General features: G+C 54.7%; 2 protein-coding genes across 4 annotated transcripts in view; one reads left to right on the forward strand and one right to left on the reverse strand.

Moving 5' to 3' along the window:
* Positions 1–5,939, forward strand: part of BAZ1B (bromodomain adjacent to zinc finger domain 1B) — a 58,742-nt gene extending 52,803 nt beyond the window's left edge. For 2 of the 3 annotated variants that reach the window (XM_032459562.1, XM_032459564.1), the window contains exons 17-20: positions 2,060–2,205; positions 3,352–3,455; positions 3,755–4,125; positions 4,454–5,939. In XM_032459562.1, the coding sequence (XP_032315453.1) occupies positions 2,060–2,205; positions 3,352–3,455; positions 3,755–4,112 (608 nt within the window). In that variant the 3' untranslated portion in view covers positions 4,113–4,125; positions 4,454–5,939. The remainder of the gene's footprint in view (positions 1–2,059; positions 2,206–3,351; positions 3,456–3,754; positions 4,126–4,453) is intronic. The other variant, XM_032459563.1, reaches the window with a different exon arrangement.
* A 453-nt stretch (positions 5,940–6,392) lies between these two features.
* FZD9 (frizzled class receptor 9) lies at positions 6,393–12,120 on the reverse strand. The gene has a single exon (XM_006180983.3). The coding sequence runs from the start codon at positions 11,861–11,863 to the stop codon at positions 10,088–10,090; it is 1,776 nt and encodes a 591-aa protein (XP_006181045.2). The 5' UTR covers positions 11,864–12,120; the 3' UTR covers positions 6,393–10,087.
* Between the last annotated feature and the right edge of the window lie 1,289 nt (positions 12,121–13,409).

The raw sequence follows: 13,409 nt of genomic DNA on the forward strand, positions 1-13,409 counted from the left end.
CTTCCTAGTAGGAGGTTGGGTGGCTTGGTTTCAACATCAAACTATGGCAGATCCACTTGGTCTAAGGTCTAGTGGAATTCGAGGCCCCAGGTATGTTAATGGCAAGTCTGCTGGTTTTGAAGCCCTCAGTGTGGGGTAACAAAGATCTAGGCCCATTGCCATCTCTAACAGTTCTTGTGGCTTCTGGTGCAGTGTTGCTTTTACAGAAGTTATTTTTTCTCTGGTTACAGTGATTTTCTCTTCCCTGTAGTGTGCAGGCTGTAGATTTGCTAGTTTGAAAAGACTTTTTTCCACGGTTTAGGTGGTGGTATCGGGAAAGTTCGGCTGTTTCTCACTAGACAGCAGCAGGGAAAAAAGGCCTCCTCATTTATGCTCGCCTTGTAGACATAATCTCTCATGTTCCTTTTTCTTGAAGTTTTGAGAGTCGTGTCATTTTAATGGTTAAATGTTAAGTCCTGCAGTCTAGCCTTTTAACAGCCTCCCTTTTTGCAAAATGCACCCTTCTTTGTAGGTTAATAGAAAAGAAACCACAGTTGAAGATTTTGGTGAGCTTTTGAAGAGAAGTACAGTTCCCAAGATCATAGCTCTGACCAGTTGTGTTTGGTATAAGGAGAGAGAGGGTGTTTGGCACGCCCAGGCCCACTGCACTGGCGCTCCCCAGACGAGAGGGCTTTGGGCTTGTACTCCTGCTCCCATCTTCCCTGATCCCACAGATTTTAATTTGGGGCACCTACATTTCTCTCATTCCCGTAGGGCTCCCTTTGTTCACATGCCATAATTTTTTTATAGGTATCCAGGGTAAGGAGACAAGTAACCTGTTAACTCAGGACCACTGAGTACTGCCAGAGAGTTGTGATTTGGATGCATGGTTGTCTGGGAACAGATTCTGTATATAGTGGCGTACCGATTTTGTTTATTTCCCAAGTAATGGTTGCTTTCCACTTTCAAGTTACTGCTCTCTTTCCAAGGAATTGTTTTCCTCTCCAGGTTTCTGGGGCCTTGTCTACCAAAAGGATCTAGGAAGTATTTGGTACTTCAGAGCCTTTTGTCTACTCTGCCTTTTAGTCCACCAGTGACGTGGTTCCCTAGTACAACTCAAGGCCCTGGACTGCTGGCTGCCCCTAGCAGCCTGCCTTTCATCCTTGGCACCCCATCTTCTTACTCTCTCTTCCTAGCCTGGTCTTGAACTTAGAGAACCTAAAATAGTCAGTGAAGGGGCATTCATGGTCCAGAAGTAGACTATAACAACATTGGTTATTGATTCTCTGTATCATTGCTTCTGCATACCCCCATCTCTGTCCAAATGCCCATCCCCCCTTTCTGGGGGAAAATTTGCTTAGGGGAGAAGCTTTGAGCTAATCCTTGTGGAGCATTGAGGACGTATTGAGAAATACTGGTTTGTCTGACGCTGAGCACCTGTAGTAAACCTGAGATACAGACAGTCTTGGGTGCCTTGTAGTCTTTATTCTCTCTTGGGGGATTCTGGGCTCCTGTGGAAGTGGCCTGGCCTACTGTCTGTGGTTTTCAGAAATACAAGAAAGCAGGACTGGGGCTAGCCTTAAATTAGATTCAGTGAGGAAGAGTACACATAAGTATCAGCTTTTCTCTGAAAAGATTGTTGTGGTGAGTGTAGGATAACTGGGGATTATGAAACAGGATCTATTCCACACTCAAATTCCATCTCACACGTAAGTACATACATTCTCAGGCTGAGCTTGGGCTGTGGGAATCCCAGCAGACACATCAGCAGATGGCCTTTCCTCCCGAGTGAGTCAGTTTACAATTGACTCCTCATTCCTGGGAGTAACTGGACAGGGTGGGGACAGAGGGTGGGCGTACTGAAGGAACTGGCCTTCTGAAGAGACTCTTAAAAGGTCTCTGGCAGATGATGAAAGGTAGCCATTCTTCCTCTGCTACTGCAGCCTAGTGTCCTGTGAGGTAGGCAAGTGCACCCCTGACCAAAGGAAGCCATCGCTTTGCTTGTCCAGAGTATCGCCCTTTTCGTGGGCATGCTCCCTTCAGCCTCAGTTCTGCTCTGAATGCATATTTTTTGTTTCAGTGAGACCTCGAAAAACTATCCGGAGTAAGCAGGGTGTCCTCCCCCCTGCAGCAAGGCCAGGCCGACGACCAGGTAAGAAGCCGCATCCTGCCAGGAGGTCCCGGCCCAAGGCACCACCTGTGGAAGATGCCGAGGTTGATGAGCTGGTGAGAATTACTTCCCATCCGCCCTCCAGCATTTGTCCCGTACCCCCCACTCCAGTCCTGGGTACTCATCAGGCGACAGGTGGAGCCTCCCCCTGCTCCCTCCTCCCTGACTTTGGAGGCTGATGGGGCAGATGGGTGGGCCTGGAGGCAAACGAGGCGGCAGGCCCTCCAGGAACGGCTATGTCCGGCATCCCTGCTGCAGCCTGCAAGCGTCTCCTCTCGTTAACAGTCAGCCTACGACTTGTTAAGGATTTTAAAATAGTCTCCATGTGTCTCCCGTGGCTCAGAGGGGCTGGGTCTCTGTTGTGGGAATGTCAGCAATGTTGGAGCCTCACTTACTCTTGGGTCTTTCGCCGACAGTTGTCACGGGAGGGACGTTACCCTCCCCTCTGCTCCTCAGCCAATGTAATTTTAGTGGTTTTGATTTAGATTTCACTTGAGCTTTGAAGAACGAAAAGAGGCTCTTGAAAACTTGGTTGTTCTGACAGATCAAGTTGGAGCGGGAGTGGGCTGGGGTCATAAAGTAAGCCATTAGAGAGCCCCGAGGGCATTCAGAGCATCTCCTGCTTGCCTGGCCCTGACCCCTCAACTCTGCTCCTCCTGCTGTGAGTTACAGCCTGTTACTGCCCCCTGGAAGGAAGGCCCTGCTCCTTTCTCTTTAGCCACTTAGCTCCCACAGGCCTGCGGGCAGGACCCCAAGAAGGAAATTGTACCTCTTGCTTTTTTTTCCCTCAGACATCCCAGCCCCACAAAATTGGCTGCTGGTGGTCCCCATAACCCGCCTGGCTTTCTGCAGTTGCTTGTTTATACTCATCCATGGTGTTACCATAATCCCAGGTCCATCTGCTCTGAGAGAGCTAGTGTCCTGTTGACAGTGGCCCTGTCTAGCTGACCTCTAGCAGGACCACTGTAGTTCAGCAGCTGCAGCCTGCCTCTGCTGCTTTGATCACTGTCCACCAGGGAGGAGGCAGGTGGGCTGATGCCCCCTGGCTGAGAACACTTCCTGACTGGAAGTCAGATGATTTTGACCATCTCTCATCCAAGAAAATGGTTGAACTTTTTCTTTTTTTTAAAGCAGATATACATGCCCTGTCCATTCTTTTTCTCTTGGACCTGCAATAACATGTCTTCTTTCTTTGGGGCCAGGTGCTTCAGACCAAGCGGAGCTCCCGGAGGCAGAGCCTGGAGTTGCAGAAGTGTGAAGAGATCCTCCACAAGATAGTGAAGTACCGCTTCAGCTGGCCCTTCAGGTGGGCTTCGTGGCCGCAGGCACAGAGGAGCAGGGCTAACCTTGCAGCTGGCGGAGGGCGTACCAAGCTGAACCCCTAGGAACTACCCCGATCCCTTCCCTCAGGACACATCTCAGTGGCAGGGAAATTAGCTTCCCAAACTGTCAGAGACAGCTCTGAGTACAAGGTGAACACATCTACTCTGCCTGCTGGTTGGCTGATCTCAGCAGGATGGGCATTCTGGGGCTGGTGGTTTGGTAACAGTGTCTGTCCATTGGATTCAGGGGTGTGCTAATCTCTCCATTTGGTTCTTCTCCAAGGGAGCCTGTGACCAGAGACGAAGCTGAGGACTACTATGATGTGATCTCCCATCCCATGGACTTCCAGACAATGCAGAACAAGTGTTCCTGTGGGAGCTACCGCTCTGTGCAGGAGTTTCTTACTGACATGAAGCAAGTGTTTACCAACGCTGAGCTTTACAACTGCCGAGGCAGCCATGTGCTAAACTGCATGGTGAAGACAGAACAGTGTCTGGTGGCTCTGTTGCATAAACACCTTCCTGGCCACCCATATGTCCGTAGGAAACGCAAGAAGTTTCCTGATCGGCTTGCTGAAGATGAAGGGGACAGTGAGCCAGAGCCCATTGGACAGTCCAGGGGACGAAGACAGAAGAAGTAGAGAGGCAGGGCTGGTAAGGGAGCTGAGGCTGGGGGAATCAAGGGAGAGAGCGAGGGAGGGTGGGAGGGAGATGACAGAGGAAGCTGGAGAATGCGGAAGGGAGGAGGTCCCTGGGAGCCCAGGAATGCCTTCATCCCAGGCTCGGGCCCTGTTTCCCAAACTCTCCATGGGCCTTAATCGAGCAGAGCACTTTGGAGAGCCTCATACTGGGTTGGTGGTCTTTGCCCAGAAATACTGTGGGGGTAGATGGCCTTAAACCCCCTTTCTGAGAGTTTTCTGGAAGAGTCCAAGGGTATGGCTTTTCTTGTAAACCCAGTTCCTTTTCTTTCTTTTTTCCTAAGGTCCCTCCCACTTTGGCCACCACAACAGTGCCAAGCCCTCTGGTCTCCAGGGGAGGGATTACTGTATTACGTAGAAGGATGAAGGGTAATCAGGCCAACTGGGAAGGTGGTGTCGATTTTTGTAATCTATATTTATACACAGTCTTGTTTCTTTAAGCCCGTGCTCTGTCTCTCCCTCCCTCTCAGGTGACGGTATCAGTGAGTGCCATACAGAATTCTGTATTCACCAGCATCATGAAACAGTTGTGGTCTGTTGAGTTGATCTTGGCAGAGTAAAGGGACATGTCCTGCAGCCATTCCTGAATACCCTTCCCCTTCTTTCTGACAGCTCCCTCCCTGCTCCCGCCCCCACCTCACCCCCTCAAAAAAACCTAAGGCACTTCACTCAGAGACTGGAGCCCTGCTTGTAACCGTGCATATAACCTTTACTTTGATGGGTCTGGCCAGAGGGGTGTTGGAGCCTAGCCCACCCACATACCAGACAAGCTCTTACGGGAGCAGAAGAAAAGCAGGAAGAATTTAAATGTTTAACTTTTTTTTTAAATTGACTTTTCTAGTTATTAATGGTTGCTTGTTTCAGCAGTGATATTGTATAAAGAACATCTTGTAAAAATATTTGTCATCTTGCTTTGGCACATGTACAGTACAATTTATATGATAACGTGTTTGCTTTACTTTACTGCATCTCAGCCCATCCTCTCTCCTTTAGAGAAGTTGGGTTGGAGCTCATCAGGGCAGGCAGTGGAACCTGGTCAGGACGGTCCCTCTGCCTGCCCTGGTGGCCGTTTCCACCGCCCCTACCTGCAGCCGCCTCTGCCATGCTGTTCTGGCCTCAGAGTTCCAGAATCTCAGTGCTCCGTTTTGGGGGGAGGGATGGGGAACGGATGGGGAACGGAGGGCAGGAGGAGGGGTGCAGCGGCCCCACCCCACAGCGAGTCTAGTTAGTAGTTATGTTTAGGGAAAACTTTGTAGTCTTTCCTGTTTATGGCAGATTTTGATAAAAAAGCAAAACAGGGTTTAATTTTCTTTTCTATAAACTTTGAATTTGGAAATTTGGAGCACCTAAGCTCTTCTGTACCTTATTTAAGGGAAAAGAAATCCAAGGGGATTGCAGCTCACAGAACCTGAGAATAAAGCCTCTTAAAGTGAAACTTCCAAGCTGTGGTCCCTGTCTCCCCATCCTCCTTGCCTCCTTGGGATTTGCTCCAGGGGCTGCTGGATAGGTTTACCGTCCTGGCTCCCGCAGGCTTGGGGTTAGCACTGACGTTACCATTTCACAGTCCCATCTGCCAGCACCTTCCCTGCCTTTTACCCTAGAGCCAGTCTGTTCTTGTTAACAGTGAGAATTCCGTGTTCCCACTTCAGTGATACCTGAGTTGTTTGTTGTTTTTTTAAACTGTTTTATGGAGGAAGGGCCCCATTAAAGGGTAAACTTGTAATAAATTGGAATTTCAAATAAACATTATGTACTTGTGTTTATAAAGAAGAAACAATTCTGGTGAATTTTTCTTTGTGCTCTTGGAGGTGGTAGCAGACAGGGCAGCCCCAAGCACTGTTTTCCCATGGACTCTTGGAACCAGTTCTTCAGGCTCAAGAGGACCTCTGGCTTAGTCTTTTTAAGCGCAGGTCAGATCCATCTACTGCATTTCTTTGCTTCCAGGAGAAATTTCTGGTGCCCTGGGTAACTGAAGCCAAGACCTTCAAGCCTCTCCTGGCCTTGTCTCTGTCTCAGCCCCCCTCCCCAGATTTCATTAGAAACTTCTAGGAATTAGGAGGAAGTATTTTTTAAGGCTTCACTATGGGAATTTGTGTAGTCCTTTAGGACTTAATTTTGGGGTAACTCCTGACATTTTAAAACACTTCTTTTCAAGGAAAATTTCAAACATACAAAACAAATTCCCATGTACTGAGCTTCAACAATCCTACCGCATAGCCAGTCTTGTTTATTCATGCCTTCATTTATTTTTTATGCTGGGAGTTTATTTTATAAAGTCAGAGTGGTTGATGGGAGTAGGTCACTGCAGGGCGACAGCCCGCCTGTGGAATCCCAGGATTCTGCCGAGCCGCCGCATGATCCCATTTACTGAGAAGTGAAACCGCCTGCTTCTGACCAGCTGCACCGGGGACAGCACAAGGCAAAATGGGAGGAAATTTGAGGAGAAACCTAAGCCCTGGGTGCGGGTTCTGCCACTGACTGGCTTTGTGGCCTTGGAGAGCATGGGCTTCCAGCCAGGCCTGCACCGAGCCCTGGGGATTTTCAGCCCTGCTGGGGAGGAAGCGGTTTGCCCCAAGGTCAGATTGAATTTGACCAGCCTTCCAGCTCTGGAAAGGGAGTTGGGTTACCCCTGAGCATTTTCCCCACAAGCACAGCTGGACTAGGGGCTGCCAGCCCACACCTGTGAAGTCCTGTCCTGGGGTGGGTTTCTTAACGTGACACTAGGATAGTACCTGTGGGGCACTGTCACCTCATCTAGGGTCTGTATCCTGGTCTTTCTTGATTGTCCCAGCGCGTGCCTCCCTAGCAGGGTGTGACCTTGGGGGAAGCACCTGATTTGGGTTGACTGCTGCAGATGGAGCCGAGAACTTTTTTCCTGAGGATAAGGGTCTGAATCATTACTCTGGTACAATCTCCCTCATCCTACCTACTCCTCTTTTTCCCCAAACCCTGTTCCTGGGGAGGGGGCACAGTCCAGGGTGGCAGTGAGGTGGTGTTTGGATTCCAAGGCAGCTACTCATGGGCGGTGCTGCTTCCACTAGGGAACCACGTCTCCAACTTGCCTGAGACCCAGGGTCCCCTCAGCAGGATGCTGAGTGAGATACTCAAACCAGGTAGGAAGAGAAGGTTGCTGTTCCATTACCACTTCTGCTGTAACCCTGTCCAGGGCCTCCGGGCCTTTTCACTGCCCTGGAGCATCCTCCTTTGGGGTGGAACTAAGCAGGGGGTGAGGGCAGCTACTGACCACCTGGGGCCTCTCCTCAGTCTGACTCCAGTGAACTTTGAATTGTTACCTTGGAACTGATGCTGACTGAGGTCAGGGCTCAGAAGTTCCCTTAAGAACAAGCTCAGGCTTGGCCCTCACAGACAGGCCCAGCGGGCGTGGACATGCACATGTGCTGCTCTGAGGAGCCATGTGCTGGGCTGCCACGGCCACCAAGGGATGGCGTGGGGGTACACCCTGCACAGGCCAGCAGGTGTTGGTTTCTGAGGCATTTCTGTTGGGCTCTGGAATTTCCTTTTTGAGGGTTGGGGGAGAGGTTTCTGTGGACAAAACCACCCTTCCAACTCACCCCACGCCCTGCCAGAATCCATGGTGTGGGAGTCACAGGAGCTCTGGAGGCCATAGTCTCCCTTGCTGTGTGATCCTGAGCCAGTCAAGCCCTTCAAACGCTTCTCTTGTCCGTGAAGTGGGGAGAGGAGGATCATATGGAGGGCCACTGTAAAACGTCTTCAGTACTGTTCCCATCTTCCTTTTCCTCCAGAGTGGGACTTCTCCATAGTATCTTCCAGCACTGAGATCCCTCCCTCTCTAATTTCCCGGCCTGTGTGAACCATCCCTGCCCCCATCCCAGTTGTCCTAGAAGCCAATCTTGTCTCCACTGAGTGGGACATCGGGACATAGCCAAGTGCCACCCTCTGCCCCCTCCACTGACTGGCAAGGAATAGGGTGAACCAGTGCTGCTCCTGATACTCGCCCTCCCCTCCACCCTTGGCCCATGCACATCACTTGCCTTTCTCTTCCCCTTCTCTGGAATCCTCTCATGACTCTGGCTGCCCCTGCCTTGAGCAGCAGGCCCTGAGCAGCTTCAGCTTGACTCCTACAAATCTGCAGCCACTGCCCCTCCCACTCCCAACTTGAGCCCCTGTCACCTTCTATATACTCCTTCTGTTCCTCAGTCAGGGACCCTCACGGGGGTTTCAAGGTGTTATGGTCACTTGGCTTTGCTGGTCAAAGGTGGTGTGGGGACTTCCTGTGTTCTCTATGAGAAGGGCAGGATTTAGATTGGGGGTGACATTCTGTGTGCAAGAAAAACATAAGCAAAGGTGTGAAGATCACAAAATTCCCCTTGGGAATCAGTACTGTTAATTGTGGTGAGGGACAGCCCCTTCCCCTCAACCACTGAGGGAGCTGACACCACCTGTTTGATCTCCATTTGGTTTCTTGGCCCTGTGAGACTGGTGGTTGGTGCAGGGTTAAGGGCTCTGGGTTTGTGGGGCAGGGCTCAGCCCTACTCTTGATACTGAAGTAGTTGACCTTGGGCCTCCCCTTGGCTGGCAGTGGGGCTGGACCCTTGGGTCCTCCTGGCAGTGACAATGTAACATGCACCCACGGACAGTCACCAAGATGCTCACAGTGGCCAAAGTAGAGGCCAAGATGGGGACCCCCAAGGTCTGACCCCATGCTGATGGAGACAGGGTCTCCAGGATGGCCACACACAGCTCACAATGGACAGAGGTGGCGCAGGTCCCAGCAGCCCTGCACTTCCCTGGCACCAGATACACACAGTACCTTTTCCTAATCTGGTACACGAATATGCAAGCTGCCTCAGGGGAGCCCTGCCCCTGCCCCATTTCTCACAGCTGCACTCAGCACCTCAAACCTTTCCACAGCCCTTTAGGGGCTGGGGGCCCGATTCCCACTATCCTCCATATCTCTATGCCTGTGTATACTACCAAGATGCTGGCTAATAGTCCAGCCCCTTCACCCAGAGGACGAGGGGGTGAGTGGGTGCTCTGACCAAGGAGTGAAGGGGCTACATCAGTAATCTTCAAAAGCAATGAGGACAGTCAGAGTCCAGCCTCAGCCCTCAGGCCCCAGGGAGGGGACGGCAAAATAGATCCACAGCAAGACAGTGGGAGCAGGTCCATCTGGAGGACCTTTGAGACAGGCTGATGCCCTCATTTTTTACATATATGAGGAAAGCGGGGTCTTACAGCTCCCATACAGGCTAGTTTCCCCAGGGCCAAAGGTGGGAGTGTCATCCCAGGAAATTCCCTGAGTATCCCAGCAAGCAGTCCAGTCTCACCTTGGGCAGCGGAAACCCAGGGCTCAGAAAGGCAAGCAGGTTGCCAAACGGAGCAGATAGGCCAGAGGGGAAAACTCACTCCAGGAGAATCTGGGACTCCTGCAAAACACAGCTGTTTCACAGCAGGATGTCCTCCTGATTGCTGGAGAGCCAGGGGATGAACCCAGCACCCACCCCCAGCTCTGCTCACAAGGGAGACTCCTGCAGGGCCCTTCCCCTCCTACCTTTCCCGTCTCAGCCCAGAGAGGACTCAGCGGTGCCACACGGGGGTTTATTCCAGTCACAGCTTCCAGAGAAACTCAACAATAAATTACATCATTAAATAAACTCCCTGCTGCACCACGCCCCCTTGTACCTCTCCTCTCCACATTACCTCTGCCCCAGTACCCTGTGGGGACCCAGCCAGGCCCAACCCCTGCACTAGGTTACAGGGGAGTGAGCCTCACTGGGTCCTGACAAGTGAGGGTTGAAGAAGAGTCTACCCGCCCTGGACCTGGGCCCCCCTGCATTCACTTGCCTGACCTTGACAGCTGGGCAGCTGCTAGTCAGCTGTCTCCTCCGGAGGGGGGCTAGGAGGGGGCAACAGCCGCCCCAGGCAGGCCTGTGTCCCTAGAGGTGTGTGGGGTTCTCCAGAGTAGGGTCCGTCTTAGTCATGTGCAAGACGACGGTGGGGGCCTTATACTGGCAGTGAGTGCCACGGCCATAGCCCCCTGAGGCCCGGCAGGCCTTTGCCCGGGCCCGGCCAGCTGCCATCTTGCGGTGGCACAGGCTCTGCCAAGTCTGGAAAGTCTTGGAGCTCCATACCCAGACGCCGCTGGTGATGCCCACCACCAGCGACATGAAGATTTTGAGCATAAAGACAGCCACCGTGGGCACGGAGCCCCCTTGCAGTGAGCAGTCCCTCCGGCCACCGGGCGTGGTGGCCGCCAAGCACGGCTGCTCTGTGGCCCTCAGGCGCCAGAAGTCCATGTTGAGGCGTTCATAGACGTAGCACACAATGACGCAGGTGGCGGGAACGGTGTAGAGAATGGAGAAGACTCCAATCTTGACCATGAGCTTCTCCAGCTTCTCCGTGTTGGTGCCGCCTGTCTTCATGATCTTGCGGATGTGGAAGAGGGCCACGAAGCCGGTCAGGAGGAAACTGGTGCCCAGCACCAGGTAGCAGGAGAGGGGCACCAGCACAAAGCCGGTAAGCGCAGCCGCATCCATGCTGGCCACGTAGCAAAGCCCGGTCAGCTCATCCCCCGCCACCTTGCGCAGTGTCAGGATAACGATGGTCTTGAGGGCTGGCAAGCCCCAGGCCGCCATGTGGAAGTAGCTGCCATGGGCCTCGATGGCCTCATGGCCCCATTTCTTGCCGGCGGCCAGGAACCAGGTGAGGGTCAGCACCACCCACCACAGCGAGCTGGCCATGCCGAAGTAGTAGAGCAGCAGGAAGACGAGGGTGCAGCCCGTATTCTCCAGTCCCTCCTGTATCACGTACAGCGCACCCGCCTCCTGGTCGCAGGCCACGCTCTGGGCCCCAGCCACCGCGCGGATGAGGAACGCTAGCGAGTAGACGTTGTAGCACATGGAGAGGAAAATGATGGGGCGCTCGGGGTACTGGAAGCGGTGAGGCTCCAGCAGGAAGGTGAGCACGGTGAAGGCAGTGGAGAAGAAGCACAGCGCCGACCACACGGCCATCCAGACGAGCGCGAAGTCCTTGTCGCGCCGCGACCAGAACACCTCGACGCCCGACCCGCAGCGCGGCGCGCACGAGCGGCTCTTCTCCACGTACTGGAACTTCTCCGGGTTCTCGCAGGTGCCGCCACCGCCCAAGCCCGGGGCGGCGTCGCCGGGGGGCCGCGCGGGCCGCGGCGCCACGGGCAACATGCCCAGGCCCTTGTGGGGCTCCGCAGGGCCCACCGTGGCATTCTCGGGCGCCTCCATGCAGAGCGCGTGTGGGTCGTTGCGCGTGGGCAGCCGGGCGCAGTCCAGCGAGTCCGGCCAGCCGAAGTTGAACTGTTCCATGATGGGCGCGCAGCGCAGCCGCGCCTGCTCGCACATGGGCCGGCAGGCGGGGATGGGCGTCGAGACCTGGTCCGTGCACATGGGCGCGTAGAGCGAGCATAGGAAGAAGCGCAGGTGGCTGTGGCAGCCGTACTGCACGAGCGGCGCGAACTCGGCCAGCTCGGCGGCTGCCTCGCCCTGAGACGTGTGGCCCAGCAGGTTGGGCATGCGGGTCAGGTTGTAGCCGATGCCACGGCACATGGGGATCTCCATCATCTGGCAAGGCGCCGGCCCGCGCCCGCGCTCCGGGTCGAAACGGCCGATTTCCAGCGCCGCGCCGCCCGCCGCCAGCAGCTGCCACAGCAGCAGCGCCCGGCGGAGCGGCAGCACGGCCATCCCGGGCGGCCCCGGCCGAGAGCGGGAGGGCGGCCCCGCCTCACTCGGGCCGCGCCGTCCGGCGCCCTCGCACCCGCCCGCCACGTCGCGGGGCGCGGGCCATAGCCGAGCGGGCCGCGAGTGTCCGGGCGCGGCCAGACGCCCTGGGCAGCGCGCGGGGAAGCCGCCCGAGGGAGAGGAGGCGCCAAGCCGGCGGAGAAGCCACCGCCGCCGCCACTGGAGCGCCGGCGGAGCCAGAGCGGGCGCCGCCTCCCGGGGCCGCCGCTACAAGCCTGGGGGCGGGGCGCCAGGTGGCACGCCCAGGGGCGGGACCTCCACGCTCCGAACACACCCCGGGCCAGGTTTTTAAAGGCGCCGCGTCTCGCTGCTTCGCCGGGGCATCCACGCGGGCGCACCACCGCGGGTCTAGGTGTAGGTTCGACCTCGCCTGCCCCCTCACAGTTGGTTCTTCCCCTTTTGTTGCTGCCCAACTTCTCCCTGAAACCGTACAGTCAGCCAGAAGATTTCCCTGCCCCTATACCGGGTCACCTCATTTACCCAGACGAGAACATTTCTAAGGCTTCCCGGCGTCGGACGCCTCGGCTTTTTACTCGCTGATAGTACAAATGCAGCCTCTGCCTCTACGCTCTGAGCATCAGTTTCCTTTTCTGTAAAACTGGCAGATAATCCTGTAAAAATGAACAACTTATTTGTTGCTCACGTGCTGCTTACCCGTCACACCTAACACTTGACCTCACTGTCTCTTCCTCCGCAATCCAAGAACGTTATGCTCTTTCCCAGGTGGGCTTCGGGAGAGCTGTCACCCGATCAGCGGGAGGCTCTGCTGTCTAGGGTGCCCCCTTGACACCTCTGGGACCTCGTAAGACTGCTTCCCGCAGAGCTAGAGGGCTCGGTTTTAACACCCTCAATCTCCTATTGCCCTCTCCCTTCCTGTCCTCTGAGCATCCTTAGTACAGGGTATTCCCGGTTAATTCCTCTCTGCACAAGACGCCTTCTGCTCTCTGGTGCTGCCCCAACCGCCAGAATCTGAACTGCCTGAACCACCACCACCCACGCCCCACTAAGAGACCCACGGAATATTTTAGTTCATCTCACACCCTCCTCACCTAAACCTGATAGTTACCAGGATGATACCAGATCATTACTCCCCCTGCTTCCATGCTCAGCACCTAACCGTGGGGAGGAGGGAGTTCTGTCCTTTCCGTTGTACAGATGGAAACGCCAAGGCAGTCCTAGGGATGTGGCTCAGCCTGCGGGTGACAGCTGACAAGTGAGTGAGGTCTGACTGCAATCCCTCAGCTGCCCACACCATTCCACCCCTCCCATTCACTTCCAGGTTGGGAAGGTATTTCTGAGGGGCTGGGGTTGCTGGGGGCTGCCTGGAGTCCCAAAGCCCCTTAGCCCTCCTGCCTTTGTCCAGCCAGGTTCCCACGTGGTTCCCAGGTAGTTCTGTGGGTGAAACCTAAGTGCCACCCAGCAGGCCACCCAAGGGGCCCTGCTCTGGTCTGGGACTCCCTTAGAGACTGCCTCCCTCCTCCCAGCCCAC

Source organism: Camelus ferus, chromosome 18, assembly GCF_009834535.1.
Source record: "Camelus ferus isolate YT-003-E chromosome 18, BCGSAC_Cfer_1.0, whole genome shotgun sequence".
NCBI classification, from domain to species: Eukaryota; Metazoa; Chordata; class Mammalia; order Artiodactyla; family Camelidae; genus Camelus; species Camelus ferus.